General features: G+C 45.1%; 2 protein-coding genes across 2 annotated transcripts in view; one reads left to right on the top strand and one right to left on the bottom strand.

The window, feature by feature from the left end:
* Window positions 1-7,226, top strand: part of LOC116943245 (ras and Rab interactor 2-like) — a 37,345-nt gene extending 30,119 nt beyond the window's left edge. The window contains exons 11-12 of the mRNA XM_032955942.2: window positions 759-925; window positions 1,359-7,226. Of these exons, the coding sequence (XP_032811833.2) occupies window positions 759-925; window positions 1,359-1,649 (458 nt within the window). The 3' untranslated portion in view covers window positions 1,650-7,226. The remainder of the gene's footprint in view (window positions 1-758; window positions 926-1,358) is intronic.
* A 103-nt stretch (window positions 7,227-7,329) lies between these two features.
* Window positions 7,330-20,294, bottom strand: LGMN (legumain). Its single transcript, XM_032955943.2, has 14 exons — window positions 19,985-20,294; window positions 17,960-18,124; window positions 16,786-16,883; window positions 15,634-15,715; window positions 15,111-15,196; window positions 14,562-14,637; window positions 13,885-13,947; window positions 13,702-13,768; window positions 12,995-13,113; window positions 12,049-12,138; window positions 9,345-9,548; window positions 9,053-9,223; window positions 8,504-8,571; window positions 7,330-8,310 (listed from the first exon to the last, which is right to left on the bottom strand). The coding sequence occupies exons 2-14, from the start codon at window positions 18,092-18,094 to the stop codon at window positions 8,271-8,273; spliced, it is 1,299 nt and encodes a 432-aa protein (XP_032811834.2). The 5' UTR covers window positions 18,095-18,124; window positions 19,985-20,294; the 3' UTR covers window positions 7,330-8,270.
* Between the last annotated feature and the right edge of the window lie 6,015 nt (window positions 20,295-26,309).

Genomic DNA, 26,309 nt, shown 5'->3' with positions numbered 1-26,309 from the left:
TGTGACCACGTGTATACTGTTTACTACAGTATAGTGCTGTGACCACGTGTGTGTGCATAAAGCATTTTTTTTATTTTGTGTCCAAGTGTAGTGACTGTTCTTTAGTAACTTTACTGCAAGTGAAAGTCGTCCTACACAATAACCCCCCTCCTCTCTCTTGTCTGCCTCACACCAGCCACGATTAAATGTAAATAATAAATTTGATTACTTTATATTAAATTTTAATAATAATAATATAAAAAGGTATTTTGTATTAATCATTTTTATATGAATACAGTATTTTTGGTTTGTGGAACGAATCATCTGAGTTTTCATTATGTCTTATGGGGAAATTCGCTTTGATATACGAGTGCTTTGGATTACGAGCACGTTTCCGGAACGAATTATGCTCGCAATCCAAGGTTTCACTGTACTCTCAGAATTTGTTAAGGGCAAGTGTGCAGACTCGAGTGTGTCAACTCAAAGGTCGTGGGTGACCTTTGAGACCACCACCTCTTCCGCGACGCCTGGCCAGCGTGGAAGAGTCGGCCACAATAACCTCTGGCTCCCCACACGCCCCCGCTAGAGGTGTGGAGGCCCTTCCAGCAGCAGTGGCGTGAGCGCGTAATTAGCTCCGTGGGAATCTGTAGCAGAGCTCCAAGAACTTGAACGCTCTCTCTCGGGATGTTCTTGAGCCGGAACCTATGGTGACGACTGCTGCATGTCTGTGCGTCCCTGCGTCCCTGCGTGCATGCGTGCGTGCGTTTCGTGGTCTCCAGGGGGCTACTATTTGACAACGGTGTACGGGGCCCTCTTCCTCCTCAAGAACTACCACCAGGAGGAGGCCGGATGGCGGCTCAAGACGGACGCACGCGACTCCTTGCGGCAGTGGCATCGCCGGCGCACAGTCAACAACAAGGACCTGCCCTCCTTTGATGACATTCAGGTGCAACGCTCGCGACTTCGCGTAATCGCACGTGCATTCCCTTTTGCCCATCCGCTGCTGGATGACGGCCTCGATTTACATGCAGGTTGTGGGGCTGCTTGACCATACGTCGCCACGCTGGTCAGTGCGAGTTTGGTGACGACAGGCAGCGTTTTCATGGAAGCGTAGAAGCACAGTACAACAGTGGATTTTGCTGCACCGCCCTCTGCTGTCCATTGCGTGTCCACACAGCCTGGTTATGCATGATTATGCATGGTGGGTCCCCATCCAATCACTATCGAGGCTCAACACTGCTTAGCTTCTGAGATCGAATGAGATGGAAAGCATTCTGGGTGATTAGGTCATGAACGAACTGAACATGATCAAGTTCCATTTTTCAAACCGGGTTTATTCATGCTTGTTTACCCCCCACCCCTCCCCCCCCCCCCCACAGAATTTCATCCGCGTGGCTTTCCAGGACAGCGGCTGCACGGGCAAGACCCTGTCCACGCATCCGTACGCCACGACGGACGAGGTGTCCCGCCTGTGCGCTGACAAGTTCCGCGTGCCGGACCCGGCCAACTTCGGCCTTTTCCTGCTGGTGGACGGCACGTGGCAACAGCTCGCGGGGGACACGCACCCGCTCAAGATCAAGGCCGAGCTCCACAGCAAGGAGCGCCTGCAGCCCTTCTTCTTCATCTACCGCCGCCTGGGCACCAGCCCCCTGCCCTCGCCTGGGCCCTGAGGAGGCCCCTGTCGGGGAGGTTTGCACCACGGAGGAGGCGGGAGGTATGGATTTAAGAGCGATCTGGCGCCTACTCCATTGACCACTGGGAAGTGACCCGGCCCGGTTCACGGACCGGGCCTAATTGAGCTTGACCTGGATTCCCGTGGCAGCCTTGCCGGGCTGAGCCAGCAGCCACCAACTGGGCCACGTGGCTCACTGTCAGTGGCCCACGTAAGGGTCCCTTTGCCCTTGGAAAAACGGTCGCGATCTCACGGGGTCAACGTAGAAGACAAGCCGGCGATCGTTGGCGTCTCTCGCTTAGGTCAACTTGCAGGGTTGTGTTTCGGACTAAATAACTTGAAGTTTTTTTAATACCACAACTGAAGCCACTGTTTCCTTCGGACCGTGGTTGGGAAGGGTGGAGGGGGTTGTGTGGGGGACGAAGGGGAAGGGGCCAAGTTCACAGACCGCGCGTGGCTTATGGAACATTGAGACAAAACCCAAGTGGTCCTACGCCATCCATGTAGTGACCCAGCACGGCTTCCGGTCTTGTTTCTTAAGTGGTCGTTGGAAACGCAGTTCATTATTCGTGACTCTTAAACTCTACTCCCTTTTTGCGGTGCCCTGTAACTTGACAAAAAGAAGTGAGCCACTGTTAGCCACGTGTGTTTTAACACGCACAGAATTAAGCAACGGAGGCACTATGAACGCACTTGAATTGTGACCTCATTGTGGAGTTCCCATGTACTTAGAATACGATGCAGTCCAGAGAGAGACCGCGACATCACGATCCGAGCCAGGGGTGTGCGGACAGCATTGGGATTCGCTCATCTGCCCGCAGGGCCATGGTGCCCGGTCACGTGGACAGCTTTGGCGAACGCGACATCACGTTGGCCAGAGTGTGACCTCGCTTTCATCTTATTGGGCCATCTGTGAAAAAAGAGCTTCACAGCTCATCGGATTCCTTCAGTCTAAATTAAGATTGTGTATTCGCGAGTGGCGACGTCTCACGAGCGTCACGGGCGAAGGAGGCGCGATAAGATACCCGTTGGCAGCGGCGAGTTCATCGCCGGGCGTTCGTGCACCGTTGCTGTTCGCTGGTGGCCGTAGCTTTGGACACATCCCCTGACGGTCCCAGCTGTCATCACTGCCTCGTTTTTCCCCACCGTCGTTGCCGATGTGTCGATTATTGTGGGATAGTTTTGTAGCGCGACACTTACATTGCCAATCGTGAACGCGGTAATATTTACTCGTAAGTCTGCAATGAAAAGTCCACGACTGGCTCTGCCAGCACCTCCCCTCGCCTCCGCAAATATTCGTCTGCATCCTGCCATTACGTTTTTCAAAATGCTATTCCTCGTGCTCCCCACGGCTCTTGTTTACAGTTTTACCATCTTGTTTCACACTCCGATACAAGTAATTACGACATCTTTGGTGCGTATCTGGTGACAACAATACAAATGTGTAAACTCTGTGGGGAGCAAGGAATGAATTATTGTCCATTGCTGGCCGAGAGATAGAGCCCTTTGTACTTGAGTGCGTAACAGTGGTAGCATTCCATATTTCGTGGCAATTTTATTTTGCTTAGTATCAGTAGATGTACATTTTACCTATTTATGGCTTCTTCTGTGGGCCTGAGCTGGCTTTGGAGCACAGGTGAGCAAGATTAAAAAAAAACAATTACTTGAATACGAACTTAGAACAATTCTTAAGTTAATTTGATTTTTAAAGTTAAGAACCTTGCTGAGCAAAGCACTAATTATTCAATATAAGCTATATAAATATAGAGCAATTACAATACTGTACTCTATCTTTTTTTGTGGCCAAAATAAGTTCAATACTGTACTAAATTGTCAAGTGCCACCAAATGTCATGGAGTGGCATATTGTGTAATTTTCTCCTGGACATATGTTAACCCCATCTCTGATCAAGTAGCCGAGTTATTTGAAAAATAAAATATCGATCATATCTGACAACTTTAATCGATGCCCTAACTTATCATAATAAAGGTTGTTGGGTTTGATCGCGTTACTTATAAATGTGTCGCAACCCTCCACCACCCGACACGGCCAATCACTGCAAAATGTGTCACGTTGACAAAATACAAATATTTCACTACTTTAGCCCACCGGTGTGTTGAAGAGTGGATCCACAACATTTACAATTTGAGTACGACGTTTCGCTGGAAATTACATCCAGCATCTTCGTGCGATTTACCAGAATAGTGAAGCCATCCACCTGCTTCCGGTATTAAATAGTGCACGATGACGTCATCATTGTTGAACCCCATCAGGATTCGAGATCGGAGGTGGGAGTGTATGCAATTATGTAATAGATGAGTAATCAGCCACTTAGCATGTGACTCACCTGTAAGGAATTGCAATGTTGTGTATTGCTTAATAATACGATTCCAGGCTGCGTCTATAGCTAATACAGCAATTGAAATTATTAGAATTATTCTCAATTTCAATTGATTCTATAACTAAGCTTGGCCAGTAATAATTAGTTCTGCATAACACTTCAACGTTATCAAAATCCATTGAATGTCCTTGTTGGCAAGCATGCTCTGCCACTGCTGACAGCTGTGTTTGGGAGAATTTAATATTCCTTTGGCGTTCTTTTAGCCTTAAGTCCCGTATGTCCAATATGACACTTACCGAATAAGCAATTATCCCAACTAAGCCCTTGGTTGTATCTGAATCTCATTTGCTGAGCAGAAATGAGATTAAACTCGGAACCATCATCACAATGTTTTAAGTCTTCTTAATCGGCCATGGTGTATCCACTGCTGCACGGAGACCTCTTCATACAACAGTAAGTTAACTTTTATTTTGCTCATATGTATCTTGCACCCAACAATGCAGCCATCATTACCAAGTTGTTCTCAAATCATATCCTGCGGTTCATTTGCTTTCGGATCATTTGCATTCGATTGTTGAGACGATAGTGTCTTGAACACATCAGAGATGATTTATTATACTCTTTGGTTCTATTCGGTAAAGTCGCCGCGACCACAAGCTTAAAGGACGCGACCTGGGCTTGGCTGTCTTCACTCCAACGCTGTCCTCTGGACAGTACGGTCCCTTCACCTGATGAAGGCCACTTGTGTTGTGGCCAAAACGTCGTGATTTTTTGTTTTATTTTATTTTTTACCTACGTGACTTTACCGAATAGAACCAAAGAGTATGGATCCTTGCAGTCACGAAAGCTTCAAATCTAGAAATGATTTATTATATTGTCAATCATTTGTGTTTGCGGCTTTATTACTATTTTTGGAAGACATCCTAATTCCACCCTGAAGCAATCTTCCTCAGCCGACTTCCATTCCATTCTGCATTTGCATTTTAGTACCTTACTCACAGAATCTCAGCGTTGCTGTGCCATTTTTTATGTTTTTTTATATCTAAATATTTTTTTGTTATTTAGGCCCTGCTTTGTGAACGCTTGGATGACTTATCAATTTCCCACGGAATAAATGCTTTGTTAAAGTCTCCGATGGCTAGGCATAAAGGTATTCGATATTTGTTAGTATCTGATCGTGTGTGTATGTGGTAGCTGGTAGAGAAACATTTGACACGCAGATTACTTCCTGTGGTTGGTTGGCCTCTAAATTGACCATCATTATGTTCTCAATGATCTTCCTAAACAATTTATGTTCACATGATAAGACGCTATTTGGTCTGTAATTCGTCTAGTAAGTTGTATCACCCTTTGTCCATGTGGTAAATGTGTCTTATAAACATTCACCTGCACAATCTATTATACTGTCTACTTAAGATCGTGTTTTTACTTGACATTTTAATATTATGTATACTGTATTGATCTCTTATATCAGTGTATGACAGCATACTCAATATGGCAATATTGGCATATACGATGCATTGATATCGTGTACTAAATGTATATATTATGGATAAATGGGATTTTTTTATCTTGCGATATAACAACTTCTATCAGGTTGGAATTCGCGCAGTGCACTAACCCGACGCGCCACTTCTCGATTAAAAAATAATTATCTCTTTTTGGGGCAGTGAACAACACCTGCTTCGAGCTGTAACACGTGCCGCACAGCCTGGTAATGTTGTCAGAGCATGGGACCAAACTTGGGTAATCAGAAAAAAAGGCCTCGTTAAATTTATTATTGGAACGTTCAAGTGTTCAGGCAGCCACTGAAAAAAGTGAAAGAAAAAAAACTGTCGAAAAATATTCAGGATGGAAAAGAGAGAGTTTGATTCTCAACAAAAATATAAGATAACATTTCAGTCTCCAAGGGGCTTGCAGACCTTGCAAGGCCAGTGTTTTCGATCAGTTGTTTAAAGAGGAAAACCCTGGACAGACTTCAGACATTCCAAGGCTCATCACTAGTCAGGCCTGCTTATAAACAACCGCCGTAGGAAAAACTGGACGTTACAGACGAGGGCATTTGATCACCACAGTGGCGGACGTTAAACAAAAAAACAATTGGCTTCAAAATGTAATATAAACCGATAAGACGTCCAAAAGAGTGTCGTTATTGTTACGTAAGATTGGAGGCATCGCATCTGAGGTGTCACTGATGTTCTTCTCGGAGGACAATTGGGTAAGGAGAGATATGATCAAGTAAACTTTCCTCCGTAAACGTGGGGTTATCTTGTAATTTTAAGGCGGGAAAGCATTCGGTACTTTTAGCACGGCATTTACGAGAACAAAAAAACATTTTCAGTACTATTGCGGCCACCGTCTGTCGCATCTTAAGTGCCGGAAACGTGATGATGTGTCTTGGGGTGGGTTTATAGATGTGGTCTGGGCATACCAATGCTGTCAATGCTCTTGGACAACATGTTTTTTACCCAGCCGTTGATAAAAGTTTTTATTGCACCGCTGGTTTCTAGGAAAAGACATCGTTCCAAAAAGTTTATTTTTTTATTATAGTAACTAAAACTGGCATAGTCATGGACGCAGTATTGGCAATTTAATTTCCCGTGCAGCCAACCGCTCTGTACGTCAATTTTATGGGGGGGGGGGGGGTTATCGCAAATTTCATAAAGGGTCATGAGAAATGCATTGCGAATTGCATTTGAAGCGAGAGGGGTTTAGTTAAGTGCGGTGGGTCTGAGAAAAGTCTTTAAGTGGCCTTGCAGCATCGGGAAGCTGTCCAAGGAGCCCCCCCCGCCCCCCCCCCCCGGCCTAACTGATTGCAATATCGCAGTCTCCGTCAGGGCACGTATTCCTCTTTGTTCAACGCGCCAGTTGTTGGAATGATGGGAAGTTAAAAAGGCGGTGGCTTTTTACAGTGGCCTTGCATGTGTGCGCTTCGATACTTGCACGTGTGACATATAGAGCAAATGATGCAAGTGGAGTAGTTGACATCACATTATTATGTACCGTATGTATTCATTAGAATGCATAAAACAAAACTTGTGATCAGGCTCCCTGTTAAATGACGCCCACTGGTACGGCATGGGCTTCATAATAGGCTTGAAGGACTGTTTAACTTTCACACATCTGTTTCTGAAAGCTAATAGCTGCGCTATTAATCGTTAATATCGTGTGTAGAGCACTGTTTTTAACACTATGTAAAATTTGTATGCAAGTAAACCGTTTTTTTTATATGTCTCTTTGAGCGTCTCTTTTGTTTGTTTTTTTCTCAATTCAGAATAACTCGCGGATGCGTTTTTATCTCTTTGCGTTGAAAAAGCACCGCGTAGCAATGTTGGGGTTGAATTCAAATGTTTATTTTGATTTGTAACACCACAAAACTTAAAATGAGTAATCGTAAAGCAAATGGCAAGAGATTAACAAAACAGAATCGGACATGGCTCACAGGAAAGTTAAAACATGGTTTAACATTGTCAAGTAATAGTCAGCGTGCAGCAGTTTCTTCAGAATACCTATGCGCAACGAGTGGGACGGTTCCGCATACAGGCGGAAACCACACTGGCATAAAAATGCTCGTGCGCACGAGTACACGCTGTCGTTGTGGATTGTGGGTAATAACAGAATGTTTCTTCGTAAAAAATAAAATAACAGGTCGTCTTGTCAACCAAAAAGCTTTGGTGGGCAGTGTTGCCCAGCACCGTTTGTGCGAGTGAGGCAAACCCTGGATTGGTTTCGACTCTCTGGGTCTCATCAGCAGGGTGTTTTACTGTATGAGCAAGAGCCATCCTGGCAATTTAGCAGCATGTTTTTGAATGAATGCTGAAAGTTATTCATCTGTTTGACCTTTTTGGCTGGTGAACCTCAGTGTTATCTTTTTTTAAAGGATCTATCCACATGTGACGTCGCAGGAAGTGTCCACAATTTACCGCTTTTTTCCGCCAAAAGCGCCATCACGTGACATCAAAATGTTTACATTAAATTTTATCATTTTACCGATGGAACTTAATGTTAACATTTTACAGGATTCGTATTTAAAAGTGATTCAACAAATTCAATTGAGTGTGAAAACAAGTCGGGCCGGTTGAAGACGTTTAAATTCGTAAATCTGAAAGTGGGAAATAAAATCTAAAATTGGGCCAAAGAATCCACAAACCTGATATCCAAAAAAACTACAAATCTGAAACCCATCCCAACGGTTAACCAGAATAATTATTCTTGAATCATTGATCTTAAAGTTCACTGCAATTTAAACTCAAGCTTCTTTCCTTCTGGCTTTTCCCTTCACAGTGCAAGGCACATCTTGTCCATGGCTTCCTCGATTCTGTGAAGTAAACAGCGCAGAACGGCCGTTGTAGGTCAACCTCAATGAGCACGTGATACAAAATGCAATTAAAAACCCTAACTGACGACCTTCCAGCAGTACAGTTACCGTACCGATATTTGCCTTTAGCGCATCGCGTCCAATCGCAGACACCGCCGGCTTCATTTAGATATTCACAAAAGTTAACAATCACCTTCCGATGGGAATCTTTTCTTCGCACATGTTGAGCAGGACGTACAAGTGGCGCAGAGCGTACTGGTACTGCGGGCGCGCACACAGGCAGAACGAATCGTTAAGAGCGATAACGCGCCACCCTCGATGTCCGCTACCTGTACGCATAGGAGTGCACGCACGTTTCGTTCCACGACCTTTGTATCACTCGTGTTTTATCTCGAGCCCCACTTCGCGGACCTTTATTAACTATCACTTCCTGTAATTCGTTACAGCAAATTGGAGACCGTTAATATTTTCCCTGTTCACGTTTATGCATGTATTACTCCAATCCAGTTTTTGGCACAACGTCCTTCCTAATTCCGCTGTGAACAACTGGGGTGGGAGCGGGTGGGTGGGGAAGGTGGGGGGAAGCGTGTCTTCTATCCCTTCTCGCGTGTGACGCGTGTCTTCTATCCCTTCTCGCGTGTGACGCGTGTCTTCTATCCCTTCTCGCGCGTAACGCGTGTCTTATATCCCTTCTCGCGTGTAACGCGTGGCCGCGAGTCGCTCGCCCCCTAGCGGCGGATACCTTCTGGTCGCTCCAGTTGAAGCAGCGGCTCTTGAAGTGGGTCACGGCCCTGCGGTAGCAGCCGTGCTCGTTCAGGTCCTGGCGCGACTCGAGCAGATGCTGGGCCTGCTCGGGAGTGGCGGCGCACAGCCCCACTACGCCCCTCACCACCTCCTCCATGCGCTTCCGCGTCTGCACGGACGACGCATCGAGAGTTCGTGCGATCGGGTTAAACGCAGGCCCGGCTATGCCCAGTTGACTACGTATATAGGAGGCGTAGGGGTGGGGGCGCAGACGGCGGCCACGACCTCACCTGCAGCAGTGTCTGGATGTCGGCGAAGATGCGCGATGCCACTTCGGGGTCGCGCGCCGCGTTCAGCCGGTGCTCCAGGATGGCGAGCGGCACGTCGGGGCTTGGGACGGCGTCCTTCACGGATGCGGGCGACAACACAAGCGGCGGCGGGGGCACCGCCTCCAGGTCGCCCTGGAACTCCACCAGCTTCATGTGCGAGATTGTCTGCACGAGCACAACGGATGAGATGGGCACTGCAGCCTCCAACTAGGGACGCGAGACTCGCCGCCGTGCGCGCTTTTAAACCGTTGAGCGGTGGTGAAGCGCACTGCGCTATGAACCCTCCGATGGGTTGAGTGTCATTCTCGGCCACGGCTAACGTCAGTGGCCAGTGATATAAAACTCTTTTTTTATTATACCAGGTAAGGCCCACTGAGCTAGTTAGCTCTTTTTCAGAAGCAACCTGGCCACAAATGATAGCTCAACGAAATGGCTCACTGCGAGGAAAGTGATAGCAGCCAAATACTCTAAAACGCACGTTGCTTCTAAATGTAGAGGTAAAAACCGGAGGACTCGGGAGAAAAATCCACGCAACCACGGGGAGAGACATGCAAACTCCAAATATACAAGCGTAAGGGTCGGGATTGAATCCACGACCTCCTGTCTACCAGGCGAGGTAGTTAATATCTCGCAACCGGTCATGGGTGTGTGCGCCCCTTCACCAATCCGCACGGACCAGCGTGGTTATGTATGGCTCGAACAACCCCCAGTCACCGACGCAGCATGGGGGGAGGCCTTAATCCAAAAGTGGATTAAGGGCTGTCAAATGTTAACGTGCAGTTATTTGGGCAAGGCGGACTCTTTTTCGACATATGCCGTTAAGTCGTCACGTAGGAGGCAAATGAGATGAGAGGAATGAGTGAAATATAAGGGAGAGTGACTGGCATGTTGCAGGATGATGGGCGAGGTGCTAAGAGTTGCAGCCTCGTCTTGCCAACAATTTTAAGATTGCATAAGCAGAGCTCTCCATCAAGCATGAATTGTGTTAAAACATGTGACATGCACACATTCTCTGTGTTTTGCCGTGAACATACGAGTTAATCACAGTTTCATAAGTGACTTACGTTTTAGCCATTTAGTAGTTGATTATTCTCAAGCGTACAATATTAAGCCGCTGCTGTAGTGAGGAAACCACACACCATCTAATCCATAATTGCTACCGTTCTGACAATGTGAATCCTCCCACAAAACATCACTGCAACTGCTGTATTATGGGAACTGACGGCGCACGCGTGAAAAACGAATCCAAGGAGACACAAGTCTAGATGAAAATGAGACAAGACCACAGACAGTCTGAGCTGTGACCGCAGACGGTCCTGGCTGATACGATGGTCCTCCTGGCTGACAAGATGGTCCTCCTGGCTGATAAGATGGTCCTCCTGGCTGATAAGATGGTTCTCCTGGCTGATAAGATGGTTCTCCTGGCTGATAAGATGGTCCTCCTGGATGATAACATGGTTCTCCTGGCTGATAAGATGGTTCTCCTGGCTGATAAGATGGTTCTCCTGGCTGATAAGATGATTCTCCTGGCTGATAAGATGGTTCTCCTGGTTGATAAGATGGTTCTCCTGGCTGATAAGATGGTTCTCCTGGCTGACAAGATGGTTCTCCTGGCTGACAAGATGGTTCTCCTGGCTGATAAGATGGCTCTCCTGGCTGACAAGATGGTCCTCCTGGCTGATAAGATGGCTCTCCTAGCTGATAAGATGGCTCTCCTGGCTGACAAGATGGTCCTCCTGGCTGATAAGATGATTCTCCTGGCTGATAAGATGGTTCTCCTGGCTGATAAGATGGTTCTCCTGGCTGATAAGATGGCTCTCCTGGATGACAAGATGGTTCTCCTGGCTGATAAGATGGTTCTCCTGGCTGACAAGATGGTTCTCCTGGCTGACAAGATGGTTCTCCTGGCTAATAAGATGGTTCTCCTGGCTGATAAGATGGCTCTCCTGGCTGATAAGATGGCTCTCCTGGATGACAAGATGGTTCTCCTGGCTGATAAGATGGTTCTGCTGGCTGATAAGATGGTTCTCCTGGCTGATAAGATGGTTCTCCTGGCTGACAAGATGGTTCTCCTGGCTGACAAGATGGTTCTCCTGGCTAATAAGATGGTTCTCCTGGCTTATAAGATGGTTCTCCTGGCTGATAAGATGGTTCTACTGGCTGATAAGATGGTTCTACTGGCTGATAAGATGGTTCTCCTGGCTGATAAGATGGTCCTCCTGGCTGATAAGATGGTTCTCCTGGCTGATAAGATGGTTCTCCTGGCTGATAAGATGTCTCTCCTGGCTGATAACATTTCTCTCCTGGCTGATAAGATGGTTCTCCTGGCTGATAAGATGGTTCTCCTGGCTGACAAAATGGTTCTCCTGGCTGACAAGATGGTTCTCCTGGCTGACAAGATGGTTCTCCTGGCTGATAAGATGGTTCTCCTGGCTGATAAGATGGTTCTCCTGGCTGATAAGATAGTTCTCCTGGCTGATAAGATGGTTCTCCTGGCTGATAAGATGGTTCTCCTGGCTGATAAGATGGTTCTCCTGGCTGATAAGATGGTTCTCCTGGCTGATAAGATGGTCCCTGCCAAGACCACAGGCAGTCCTGGCTGACAAGACTGTCCTGGCCAGCGGGTTTTGATGCGCGAGCGTTGTCCGTGACAACGCGTGGTCACCTTGTCGCCGTACTGTTGCACGTGGCTTGTGTTCGTTTCCTCCTTGACGATCTTGAACTGCTTGTGAATCGTCTCTTTGTACAAGTCTTCCTGGAAATGATTATGGTAAAAAAAAAAATATCCCATTAGGTCATTCCATCGAACTGACCTGCATTGGAATGTCTTGTCACACAAACGCACACAAGTGTCTTCAAAGACACAATTTGGATAACAGCAGGGACAAATGGTAGTTTACGTGCGATGTGAGGTGGCCATTGGCCCAACAACGGCGCATTGGTACCAACCATGGTGGCAAATGCTAACGATGAATACTTAGGAGCATTTTGTCTCCAGATCACAAATTTGTGTGATAACGTCACCAAGGTAGCCTTTGATGAGAAAATGTTTCATCAATTGGTTCCTTTGCTACGTTTTATAGAGAAAACCGTGCTGAAAAAAACCGCACATGATACGAAACATGTACAGACTATAAAAATGAAATAGGAAGCGTGACTATAAACCACATGGTTGACGCGAAGCTTTCTGCCCATGGTGGACACGAGTAGCAGTTGGCACCCCAGGTGGTATCGATACAGAATGAACACTGATTTTTTTTAGAACTGCTATTTGTGTTTCGTTTGTTGCCCTTCCCCCCGCACCTCCGATTAGCACGGTTGGCTGCGTACGGTGCGAAAGAAGTTCAACATACATACAGGGCTTTACGAGGGATCTTTGTCCTGGTCTCACTCACAAAAAGGACCGTCTCGTCCACACTGGACAGACGTCTTGGAAGGGGTGAATTGTAAACCCTTGTAAAAGAGCAATTGTTGCTTTGTAGATTCAAGTACATCCACATAAAAAAAAACATACAACACTCGTTATCCTACGTACATTATTTTTCTGTGTTATATCAGAAGTTCAACTTACGCACGTACATACGACCAATCCCCTCAGCTCATGAACTAACCGAGTCGCTGTCCTCCATCCACTTGACACTGTACACGTCTCCGAGGAAGGTATTCCTCTCGCTATCGTAATAGCAGGCGTAGGACGGCTCGTTTGTGCCCGCCGCTGTCGTGGCGTATACTGTGAGGTGAGAGCGGCAAGCATGTGAAGTTGTAGAGAGAGAGACGGACACCAAAAAACCCACCGCTTTTAGAAAATGCTTCACGTGCGGTACGCGCGCTCGTGCAATGCAAGATGCTTTGTGTGTGGGTGAGAAACGTCAAGAGTGAAAAATTGCAAGCTGGCGTCGTTTCATATCACAGAGCCACCGTGCTTTCACATTTGCACGCAGTTCTAATTAGGTCCAGGTGCCAAGTATCCTCAGGATTGTGCCACCTCTGACCGAGGAGTTAATATGGCCAGAAGCAGAGACAAGATTAAAATATTTTAATGATACGCAGTTATGTTAACGTGGGTGAAAATCCACAGCAGACGGCAGACAGGCAGGCGTTACAACATTAATGCAAAATGGAAGAGCTCCACTTTGCACAAAAACATAAATGTAAAATGTGTAACCGCTCTATCTTTCGGGAACACACCAACACAAACCTCTTAAGAACAAAACACGATTCATTGCGGTCATCGGCTTCAGGAAAACAAAACTATATGACGATATCAAGATCCGAGGGCGTTACTTGTAGGCCAAGGTGTAGGATAAAATCTACTTGCCGTTAACGTCGCTCGCCAGGTTAACCATCATCGAGCCAGACTCGCAGGCCTCGATGTAAAACACCATCTACACAAGATCAGGGACACAAGATTTACACAACGTTCGCTTGTATAGTCACAACACAATTTCAAAAGGCATATAATATACTTACAAAATGATTGTCGGGCACGTGGAACTCTTACCTTGGCAAACTGCTTGTTGTCATGCATATCTTGGATTGTTCTGTTCAAATCCTCCACGTGCAGCTAAACACAATTTCACCGAGGAAACAAGTCAGATGTGACTGTTAATACTTTTTAGGAGTGCAGCATTTTAAAGGGCACATCCTCGGCGCCCTATTTCCTCGTAAAAATCAATCTCCATACTCTTTGGTTCTTTCGGTAAAGTCACGTAGGTAGAAAAATAAATAATCGATCACGACGTTTCGATCACAACAACAAGCAACCTTGGAAGGACGTTGATCAACCAGGTTAAGTGTTAACTGTTGTGTTGGCCGACTCTCTGAGTTGCATTACATTTCTAAGTTTGCTACGTTTTATCTTTTTTTCCTCTCTATCACCTTGTTCCCTCTTTGAATTTCACCCCCACCCTCTCGCCCATTACGGCAGCCCCTCCCCTCCCTCGGATCTATACAATGCCCCGTCACAGCGGCTTGTTTCTCTTTCTCACCTGAAGACGGTTGCTTGTTGTTGCAATCGAAACGTCGTGATATATTATGTATTTTTCATCTACGTGACTTTACCGAAAGAACCAAAGAGTATGAATTCCTGCAGTCACGAAAGCTTAAAATCAAGATTAATCAATCTCAAGTTCAACATTCAAGTTCTTCCAAGGTTATATTTCTATCCACTTTGCTTACGTCTTGATTCGGGAAGCACAGGATGCCAGGACCCCCGTGATCAGTAAAAAAAACGAAGACGTGATCCTCCGGTCCACTGCAGAGACACACAAAGCACAGAGGCCAAGTCAGCGGTAACATCCACCCGTCAACATACACATTCAACGCGAGCATTCCTTATAAATACTTTTCAGTTGGTAGAATGTAAAAAGAGTATTTTGGTAAAAGTGACCAAGCAAAGTGCAGGGAACTCTAAAGAGCTCCCTCTAAGATTAGATTACTTGACCTACTCTTCCACGTTAGCCAGACGTCTCTGAAAGAGGTCGGAATTCCCCAACTTTACCCCATCACACATGACCTCCTTATCGACTGACTGGGGAGGAGGGGGGGGGGATGCACCCATTCATGCCGCCATCGTTTAAACTTGTGCGCTGGGGGAATGAACCTTTGGGATTGCAAGTCTTAAGTGTGCTACCCACGGCAGCAAGGCCGGATCACAGGTTGTTCATTAGGCCCGATGGCAGCGTCGCAATGGGTGAATCGACGGCGAATATTACTTTTTGGGCTTACCTCTGGAGAACTTTACCACTGCCCATTCCGCTGACAGCGTCACGGTCTCCCCGTAGCACAGCCAGGAAGTTAGCAGGCGTGACGTCCTGCGCGCAGGAAAGATTCACAGCAGTTTGTTCACCCGTGACGTTCACAGACACGGCAAAGGCTGGATATAAGCACACAACACGGGAGGAAGGCCAAAGTGTGCTCATATCTAAAGTAGTGTGCTTGTATCAGAAGTTACCCTGTGCCATTCTCCACCCAACAGAGTAATGTAAAGATGTATTGCTTATACCACAACTATGCTTTTAGAAGATGGGCCTATTTCCAGCTAGTACGCTATCATCATACAGACCATTCTTTTACTCCGAACAAAGCGTATATTTTAGGAGTTTAAGATCGTTTAAAAAAATATCAAAATGACACTGTATTTGTAAATAAATGCCAGCCTTTGTCTTATACCTACCGCGACGAGTTTGGGGGCACAGAATTATTTGTGAGCGCCGCAACCAGCGGAATGATCAACAGACCCTCAACCCACCTTTCCGACGTAGTCCTTGGGCACACCCTTGTAAACATCAGGCCCATTGGGTCGGTTTATAATCTTCCCTGGAGTCGGATTCCTGCGACAAATTAAAAGATTTAATCGCAATCGAACGTTTCGCGATTGTCAGCGCTTGCCGTTTTTTTTAGGACACGAAATACAGGCCAGGCTTGTTCAAAGGATGTCTAAATGAAGACACAAGACACTGACTTTCCACTATTGTGTTCAGCTTTTTTGTTTTTAAATGGAAGCTAGACTGAATGGACGGTGTTCGAAAACCACAGACGTCGTTCGTTTGATCACTTTAACGAGTAATATTTTTGCGATGACGTGGCAATTACATGTTGGCATGAGGTAAACATTAGATGATACCCTTCCAGTGGGCTGCAGGTGACATTGAATAATTATTTGCTGACAAAACGCGTTCAGTTAGTCGTATAAACCCTTGTGTTGATTATTATCCGCAAGCCAACGTGTGCAGTTTCACTTTGAGATTTAGTTGGTCATGACAATCACACGTGTTTGGGAGGAACAGATGCAAAGCAGTTTCCGTAAAAACAAATCTCGAAAATAATTATGAATATTGCTTTTGTAAAATCAAAAAATTAAGCCGCCCCATATTTCACAGGAAAATAAAGTACCGAATGTCATCACACCCGACTTGGTGTCCTCTGCGGTGTAGAGATACAGGTACCTACCATTCATGCCTCAATCAGCCGTTAGGGGGTAACATCGTTTTTGGAAACAGAATTCAAATAATGTAACCCGTACGAGCTCTGTAACTGTCTGTTTTCAAGCTTACCGTGGTAAAAAAAAAACTATATTTGTTAACGATTGAAGATCAACCATTTTAACAAATCGCGATTATAAATAATGATCTGAATTTAATCACGGACAAAATTTTATATGCCCACGCTACAGCGCTTAATATTAAACAGTCTCATCATCATCTGCCATGATCAATCTACTGCTGGATGTATACTTCCCCAAGTTGTTATGGCCACCCACCCAATCACATGCACAAGAGCTCATCCTCATTACTCCAACTCTCTGGTGGATGTCCCCTTTGACGCATTCCCTCCTGTGGCTGCTTTTTCACCTCTGTACACGGAGGAGCAATGTGTGGGACCGTGGACCCTTGATACTCACGCGGAGTTGTTGGCGAGATCGTCATACATCATGACGACAATCTGAGAGTCGGGAAGGCCATGCTTGTGCACGACCTGGTAGGCGTGGCAGACGTCGGCCTAGAGGAAGGATCGCAGAACTGCTGAGCTGCACACGCTACAGTAAAACGTCTCGAAGCCAGACTTGAAGGGGGCGAGAATTCGGGATAGGCCGAGGGATAAGGCAACCAAAAACAATCAAAGTACAGAGAATTATGCTGCGTGTGGTAGGAAACGGCGTTCTGCAGTCAACCTGCATGTATCAGGCTACCATGTGGTGAAGCTTTGTGCTAATTGTGTGTCAGGAATTGCGTGTTATTTAATGATTGTGTTTTGACATTGTTTGTAGTGTTCCGGACGTCCCCCATAACCGTAAATGCTCTTTCCCCCCCAATTAGTCCAACTTAGACAGGTTTGACTGGATTACATCATATATATTGAAATTATCTTATAATTATAAAATATTAAAAGTAATTATAACTATAAAAAAATACTTAACTTTGTAGTAGAACGAAGCAAAATGGAGAGTACAATTATAACAGTCACATATTCATTCCACAGAATGAAAAGCCCTGGTAGAATCATTAAAATAAAAATGATTAATAACAGTCATTCAAAAAATTTACAAAATGTATGCTTCTCCATTCTCCCATGGAGAATCAAAATGCTCCTTCATGGAATAAATAAAAGGTGACCTTAGTAAATTTAAATAATAAAATAGTTAATAATGAAAATTAATAAAAAAAATTGTGTTGTTATAACAATTATATTGCTTATATTTATTTAAAGTTGCGCATTTTTATGTGACGTCATATTTCTCAAACCCCCCCTCCCCCCATCACAAATGTCTGACCCCCCCCTCCCCCCCCTAGGTGTGTGACGTCATTTATCGACGACCTCTTAATGCCTTTGTCAATCCACTGATGGATGACTCCCCTCTCCATGCCGTGTCAGTCGTCATGGCAGTTGTTTGACCATAATTCAACCACGTCGATCAGTTCGTGTTGGGGAGCCAGGAGGACTGGTTCAGATATCGCTTGCCACTGATGCCAGCCGTGGCCAGGCATTGAACCCAGAAGACAAGGTTCACCCAATAGCAGTCGGCGAGGCACCGGTACATCGCTGTAGCCATGTCTCATCAACGCAGTGCTGTTTACCTGGTGGCGGTAGTTGTCCCAGGTACTGGAGCCGGCCACGATGAGAACCCAGTTCTTCCTCCCGGGTTCTGGACTGAAGGGCAGCGCAGAGGCGCAAGCTCCTGCCACCAGGGCCATGAGCAGGGCGGCACGCATCCTCGCAGGCTGGATGTCTCCTGCACAGAACTGCGCGGGGGGTTAATTTTGTTACCGTAATTAGCGGGCCAACATATTCGAGTGTTTTTCTCATTTTTAACCAACAGTGAGTGACTGCGAGTGGACGATAATCATCCAGCAATGACGAACTGCCCACCAAAGATCAGAGCATGACTGTGACGAAATGAAATCTACAGACTGAGATAATCTCGTCACCGATTGCCTGACCTGATTACATTGTTGGGGATATAGTGGCACCGCTCAAACCAACATTTAAAAAACTTAAAAGTGGATTAAATATATTACTGCTGAATTCATATAGACTAAGCCAGGAGTTGGCAACCTGCGGCTAGTTAAGGGATGCTTTGTGTCGTTACTTATTAAGGATTACCGTCTCGTATTCACACGTATCGCGTCGCTTGGAATGCTCTTTCCTACTGAATTGGAAAAATATGGCTCTTCTTGTTATTTTGGTTTCCGACTCCAGGACTAAGTCAATGCACGCCGAAAGGAATACACAAGACTTAATGCACGGGGTACATTTCCACGGGCTGTTTTGGACAACTCCCTGGTCAAGCAAATAGGATCCTGTCTGAAGAGACAAAGGCCATGACCTAAATAAATAAATAGCCACGCCATGAACCGTGTGTGGAGTGGAGGAGGGGCGCCGTGACCCCTTGGGTTCATCTGTTGAAAACAGCCCGTGGTGAAAACTACAACAAAAGAAGGCATCGTCGATGGGCCACGACTCGTAAAGTGTTCATTCGGTTTGCAATTAAATAATTCTCACTGTTACCTAAAACTGAATGAGTATATTTTAAAATGTATTTTAAAATTTATTCAAAAATATATTAATTAAAATATATTTAAAATAAATATATAGCCCCAGATTTTAATCCGATATATAAAACGGGAAAAATAATGCACGTAGGATAACGATTGTGGTGTGTTTTTTCTGTGGATGTACGATGTTCAAATTACAAAGCTATTTAAACTATGTAGTTTATCAGGATGTCCTTTACAGTCCGATGTATGTAGCCTTAAATGTTGCACTGTATACTCTGTAGCTGCCTAATTGGTACGAGTCGTATTAAGCTCTTGAATCTACAAAGCAACACTCGCTCTTTTACAAGGGTTTACAATTCACCCCTTCCAAGACGTCTGTCCAGTGTGGACGAGACGGTCCTTTTTGTGAGTGAGACAAAGACCTCTCGTATAGCCCTGTATGTACTGTATGTTGTTGACCTTTCGCTACGGGGGTGGGGGGGGGGGCAAACCAAACTAAACACAATTAGCACACTGTTGGGGCAAGTGCTGTTAGCGAGCACCTATTAAGGCCGGGACGGCCGCCTTTGTCTCCCCAGTGGCGATGTTTAAACGCCGCACCAAGTTGACTTAGGGGAGGGCCCAGGAGCGGGTTCAGATAAAATCGTCACCGGCGTGTGTTGGCGGCGAGCGGGAATCGAACCCGGGCTGGGCCGCACGTTTCGTTGTTGCGAGCGATGCAGCCGCACGCAACACACACACACACACAAGTTTTCAAGTTTCATTTATTAGGTATAGCCCTGTGAGCCATGCGGCTCTTAAGTCGGGTGCAACCGCAACAAACAAAATTTGAACACAGAACATCCCAAAGCTGACAAGAAGGCCAGGACCGAAAAATCTCCCCGTGCCCGGTCTTTAGTCCCAGCCCCCAGCGTGCGGTGGCCGACACAAAGGGCTCGCTCGGTTGTGATTGCGACCAGCAAAATGCCACTCGAAGCGCATTCCCGATTTGTAAATCGGTCCCACGTCGTGCTCGGCGTGCTGCGAGTAGTGGCCGGCAACATTAGCACGCACATATAAAACGGCAAACGAATGGCGATGCAACGAGTGTGCGCAGCTACTAACCTTTTCAACGCGCTTGAAGATTACGGAAGGATGATGCCCAGCTGGCTGGGTTCGGTTAAACCCAAACCATTGACGACAAATTGAAAGGTGAAAAACAACGTCCGTTTAAGTATATTTTTTTTTTAACTGCAACCGAGACGTAAAAAAAAAGGCACGAAAGACGTTTCGGACCGCTGATGACTTATTCAACCGGGCTGGCACGCGGTGTGTGACCTCAAACCTGTCACAATCCGCCTTTCGGTTTCGCTCCGCGCTGGGGCACACGGATTGTGTTTATCGCTCCGGCTGGGCAGGGAGGTGGGCATCTGGGTTGAGAAACTGCGGAGGGTGACGCCCACGCGGCATTGTGGCCAATCGTGCCGCGAGCAGCGCTCGCCGGTCGGGCCAATTGCAACGCGCGCGTCCCTTGTGGCTTTCGGGCGCCGCCTTGGGGCTTTTTGTTGGGAGATCCAACAACATCATTTGTGGGGTTTTTTTTTTAAACCACGCAAGTTGCCATGAGTTAGGTGATGTCAGCGGTCTTGTGATCGTCGGGTCACTGGGGTCGGTGTTGATTCAAGAAGCCCAGTGACTTCGCCCTGATTGACACATTTTTAACAAATTATTGTCACGGTTTGTTCGCCAAAGAAAGCGCCCATGTTAGCGAGTCCCCTGTCAAGTTTTCGCAGTAGTGGGGCTGAGATCTAGTAGTTTCAGTCCTTGTTTTTTGTTAGTTTGGCCACAGTGGATTCTGACATGAGCATAAGCACATCAAGAAAAAAAACAAGTATAGGCGCAAACTCTTATAGAAAATAATAAAATAATAAAACAATATAATTCAATATCACTAATTATACAGTCATTATTCTGATATCTAAATTAATTTAACCGTGATGGAATGAAACAGCATAACGCAGCTTGTTCAGCATGTTTGTCGTCAGGTGATGCGCCGAAAAACATGCTTTGGGACCACATTGGGTTAGCTGACAGAGTTCGGCAACCTGCGGCTGTTTAAGGACTGCATCGTGGCGTTGTTTATTAAGGACCACACCGTCTCGTATTCATTACATGCATTGGGGGGGCTCTTGAAATATTGAGGGATTTTTGTTACCGCATTCCATTGTTTTAAATGTCTCCTCTTTGTTATTTTGATTTGCCCGACCACCGTGTTAGCACCACCCACTGGCCAAACCCATTCGGATAATAAACGTTGCCAGACTAGAGGTCGCTTATACCTCTAGGGTTTTTTGTTTTGAATTCTTGGAAATTTTAATGTAGTCGAAATACCTAGAGTGTTTTAGTCTGGTTTTTTTGTTACTATACAGCCGGGATCTATGGTCTGCATTTCAATTATTTACCCAAGGAGACACTAAACATGAGTTGCAACACTTTTGAGAAAACAGTGTTTTTGTTGATCAACCAATGTAGGCTAAAGTTCAACCGTGAAATTGCTCGCTCATGCCACGACTGATGGAAGGGCCGCCACTAGAGGGGAGCTTTGGAGAACCCATCCAAGGGGGGGGGGGGTACGTTGTCTTAGTCTTCACACTGGCCAGACGTCTTGTAAGAGTTTGAGGGTACCCACACTTTATCCCACCACCCTGGACCTGCAATACAGATATTTGTCGTACCCGTTCACCAGTTGAATGTATTATACAGTACTCTAGTCTAATAACAATTTAGAGGCATTTGTCAATCAAATGCTAGTGGAAGGCCAGGTTCGGTTTCGATATTGCTTGCCACTGATATCAGGCGTGAACGGGAATCAAACTGAAGTACCTGCAGCCGCAGGTAAGTATAGAATCCACTGCGCCACCCACCCTGCATCATAAGTCCCACCAGGTGATCTCCAAACCGGTCCAACCCGCATTGATCAGCTCGTGGTGAAGTATGACCGAGCAAATGTGGATTTGCAAGGGCTGTTTATCTGCAAGCGTCTATGCATTGCCTCTCCTTCCATCCCTAAGGAGCGGGAGGGGTTTGGGCCTGGGGGGATAACTCATAAAGATGATCCAATATGAACGAAGCTTAAGTGTAAAGTTAAGTTTGCGCAAACGATGAGTCAAATGGCATATTAACATTGTACAAACCTGTTTTGCCTCAGAGTCTCATGACTCTTTTAAGGAGAGTCTTGCCAAGTTTTTGCAGTTGGGCGCGATGATTGCTCTTTATATTATTCCGAGTAATTTGCAGGGATAGTCCTGTATTGTTTTCAAATTTGGACCAATGTTGCCGGCACACAATGTTATGCTCTTGCGAATGACGTCAGGGGATATTTAACGTCCACTGTGTGAAATTATATGGTTAATGCACCTGCAATATTAATCAGTGCGGGCTGCTGGGTCGAACCGCGAATCTCTGCAAACAAAACGACACACGGGATACCCCGCTGGGCCATGCCACCTGAAATTGGTAAATTAAATGCTTCCAAAGACAAACTCGCGTTGCAAAGCAAAAATAGGCAATGAATATCTTGATTTGAAGCTTTCGTGGCTGCAGGAATCCATACTCTTTGGTTCTTTCAGTAAAGTCACGTAGATAGAAAATTAATGGATCACGACGTTTCGATCGCAACACAAGCAACCGTCATCAGGTGAGGCCATGAATATGCGCAATCATGCCGAAATCGTTAAGACTATGTACGGTATGTACGTATATTCTCGACACAGATCCGTTTATACTCTCGAGAAAGACATTACATTCAATTCAACTATTGGACAACCATTCTCATCTTGCGTACGTCAGCAATATGTTTATGAACTAATTGGCAGTGTCCAGAGAGGGCTGCTAGCCACGACAGAGCGCAGGCTATGTACAGTACAGTTAAATTTTGATTTAAAGCTTTCGTGACTGCAGTAATTAATATTTATTATTTTTTGTTTCCCTTCAACGTGACTTTACCGAAAGAGCTAAGGATATACAGTACAGTTGTTTACGATATGGTTCAGACTCCAGAGTTAGAGTTAGTGGGGGGGGGGTTGATGCATGCCCACAATCGCACGACTTCGGGAGGTATTTAATCGTCCATCTATGAAGGTGATGTACAAATGGCATTGGCGTGGGCTGATCACACCACAGCGGGGTTGCCTCTGGCCACACGCAGGGTCAGGAGAATTTAATCATTTGAAATGCCTCCTCAATCGAAGCCACGCCACCATCGGTTAATTGCCATGGCGTGTCGACCCACAGCCCTGGGCCCGAGCCACTCGCGAGCCTGAGAAAATAATCTCCCCGTGCGTTGTGGGAAATCAAAAGTGATGGGAGTAGCCTCTCCCTGCGTGGCTGCGGCGTGGCGGCTCCACGCGAGTGGGGGTCACCGCTCCAGTGCCCCGTGATGTCAACAACAGCACACCCGCACGTGGCGGCCATCTTACGTAAGGAGCCACTCTCTTTATTAAAATGTTCTAACATTTATATGTAGAGGACTTCTTCGTGCTGTCCCTTTTTTTGGTATCCTTCGTTTTGTTTCCTTTTTGTTTTGGTTTAATACGTTCATCTGCTTGTTTTGTATTAACTTGTTGAGTTATGTGAGATATACATTTTGATTTAAAGCTTTCGTGACTGCAGTCATTCATATTCTTAGTTTTTTCGGTAAAGTCACGTTGAAGAGAAACAACAAAATAATAAAATATATATAAAACAATAAAAAAAATTCTCACGACGTTTCGACCATAACTCAAACGGTCATTTTCAGGTGTGTTGGTTCGCATAAATTTATTTTTAAACGGCGCATTTATTTATTTATAAAAAAAAGATGCCAGCTAGCAACCTCAGCAAAGATGAACGTTTTGAATTATATAAATTAAAAAAGAGGAATGATATTGTAGTCCTCTCAGCTGACAAAGGCAATGCTACTGTCATCATGGATAAAATAGAATACAACAAAATTAAAGAATTACTCGACGATGGTAGTTATACAAAAATAAAAAGAGATCCCACCAACAGCCTCGTCACACAAACCAACAAAATAATTTCTGATTCAACCGCATTAATTGATCAATCTAAACAGTTTTCGTTGAAACCTTCTGCTGCCAGGCCACCAAGATTATACGGCTTACCAAAAATGCATAAAGTAGATACACCTCTTCGTCCCATAGTCTCTACTATCAGCTCCCCCACCTACAAACTAGCTCGTTTTTTGTCTGAAATCCTGCGTCCTTTCACTGGAAAGACCACCTCTGCGGTACAAAATTCTACTCACCTGGTATCGACAATCAAGGGTATTTCCCTGTCCCCAGACGACATGCTTGTCAGTTTTGATGTAGTTTCCTTATTCACCAAGGTTCCTGTACCTGACACCATTGCAATCATTGAAGACTTGGTTCATCAAGGACTAAACACTGAGGTACCCCCCCTGGTGAGACACTGTTTAACCAATACATACTTCACTTGGAATGGAACTTTCTACAAACAAACTGAGGGCACCCCAATGGGCTCCCCCCTTTCTCCAGTTATAGCTAACATTTTCATGGATAAATTTGAGACTGACGCCATCCAGACTGCCAATCTGCGCCCAACCTTATGGAAGAGGTACGTGGATGACACTTTTGTCATCTGGCCACATGGCCGGCCTGCTCTAGACCAATTCTTCGACCACATCAATTCCATACACCCAGCCATCAGATTTACCATGGAAGTCGAAATAGATGGCAAGATACCTTTTTTGGATGTCCTAATTAAAAAGAGACCTGATGGTTCAATGAGCCACTCTGTCTACAGGAAAGCTACCCATACGGATGCTTATCTGAAACCGGATTCCCGCCACCATCCATCACAGAAGAATTATCTCATCAAGACTCTGTATCATAGAGCCCAATGCATATCCGACCAGGAACACATAAGCAGTGAACTCAAGCATGTACACCAAGCTCTTAGGGCTAATGGTTACTCCGACTATACAATCCGCAAAGCTATCACTCAAACCATAAAGAAGAACCCTCTTGAGGAGCCTTTCAAAACCATCACTTTACCCTACATTGCTGGGATCACAAAAAAGATCTCCAAAATCTTGAATAAACACAAGATCCAGGTCCGTTTCAACACATTACATAAAATCCGTGATCTGGTTCCGTCTGTAAAAGATGTGATTCCGGACATACAATACCCTGGTGTCTACAAACTAAGTTGCCTTTGTGGTAGTAGTTACATTGGAGAAACCAAACGCCATGTCTCGGACCGCATTCGTGAACACAAAGCAGACCTTAAATACGGTAGGACCAACACCTCGGCCGTAGCAGATCATTGTTCTAATTCAGTAGGCTCACATGCCATTGACTTTTCCAAGACAGAGGTTCTTTGTAAGCCATCTGGCTTCCATGAGAGATTCGTTCATGAGGCTATCCACATATACAAGCACAGAGACAATTTCAACCGAGAAGATGGATTCTATCTTAGCAATCATTGGAAAGATTTGATAAACCATTTCAGTTCTTAATTGATTGTTCACACTTACAGTGGCTTTCAGAGAGCATACATTATGAAAAATTTCGTCTCCCCCCTCCTCTTTTCAGAATATAGATGGACTAGTCCTGGGTAAACTGTCAAATCGTTGCGCGTGGCGCTAACGTTTTTTATAAATAAATAAATGCGCCGTTTAAAAATACATTTATGCGAACCAACACACCTGAAGATGACCGTTTGAGTTATGGTCGAAACGTCGTGAGAATTTTTATTGTTTTATATATATTTTATTATTTTGTTGTTTCTCTTCAACGTGACTTTACCGAAAAAACTAAGATTATATTATGTGAGATATGTTTAATAGTTTTTTTTACATTCATACAATTTTGTGCAATTCTTATTCCTGTATTTGACCCCTTTAAATTTTGATTTTCAAGAGATTGTCACCTGGTTAAAATAACGAATATCTTTTGATCATAAGTGCTACCGAAAACCTGTTTAATATACGAAAAATGTAGAGAAATCAAATATATTTTATGTCATAATAATAGGGTTTTTCCCCTTATTGTCAATACTGTTATCTCACAATCGAACACAGATCATCTGCTCATCTCACTGACCAAGGGTCGTTTTTTTAATTTCCCCTCTTAAAAAAAGAATAAACTCCTGTCCACAAAACATTTGTCGTGTGGAATTTTCATATTTGTTAGATTTATGTCAATACGGGACAATGAATTCATGCACCTTGATACAGTTAATAACAATCACGAGAAAGAAAATAAATGCTTAACAAGTTAAAATTTACATTTGAAAATTTTAAAAAACACGTTTTAGCCCATAATGCAACACTAATTATCTGGTGCTGCTGCTGCGTTGGCAGATGGTGCACAATTAAAAACAAAACTCAACGCATTCATCAAACAACACAGTGGCCTTAAAATACCAT

This window comes from Petromyzon marinus, chromosome 17 (genome assembly GCF_048934315.1).
Source record: "Petromyzon marinus isolate PM22_M1 ecotype Great Lakes invasive population chromosome 17, UKy_Petmar_22M1.pri1.0, whole genome shotgun sequence".
Taxonomy (NCBI): domain Eukaryota; kingdom Metazoa; phylum Chordata; class Hyperoartia; order Petromyzontiformes; family Petromyzontidae; genus Petromyzon; species Petromyzon marinus.
Note: the sequence above shows the minus strand (reverse complement) of the source record. Positions and strands in the feature narration are given on the sequence as shown.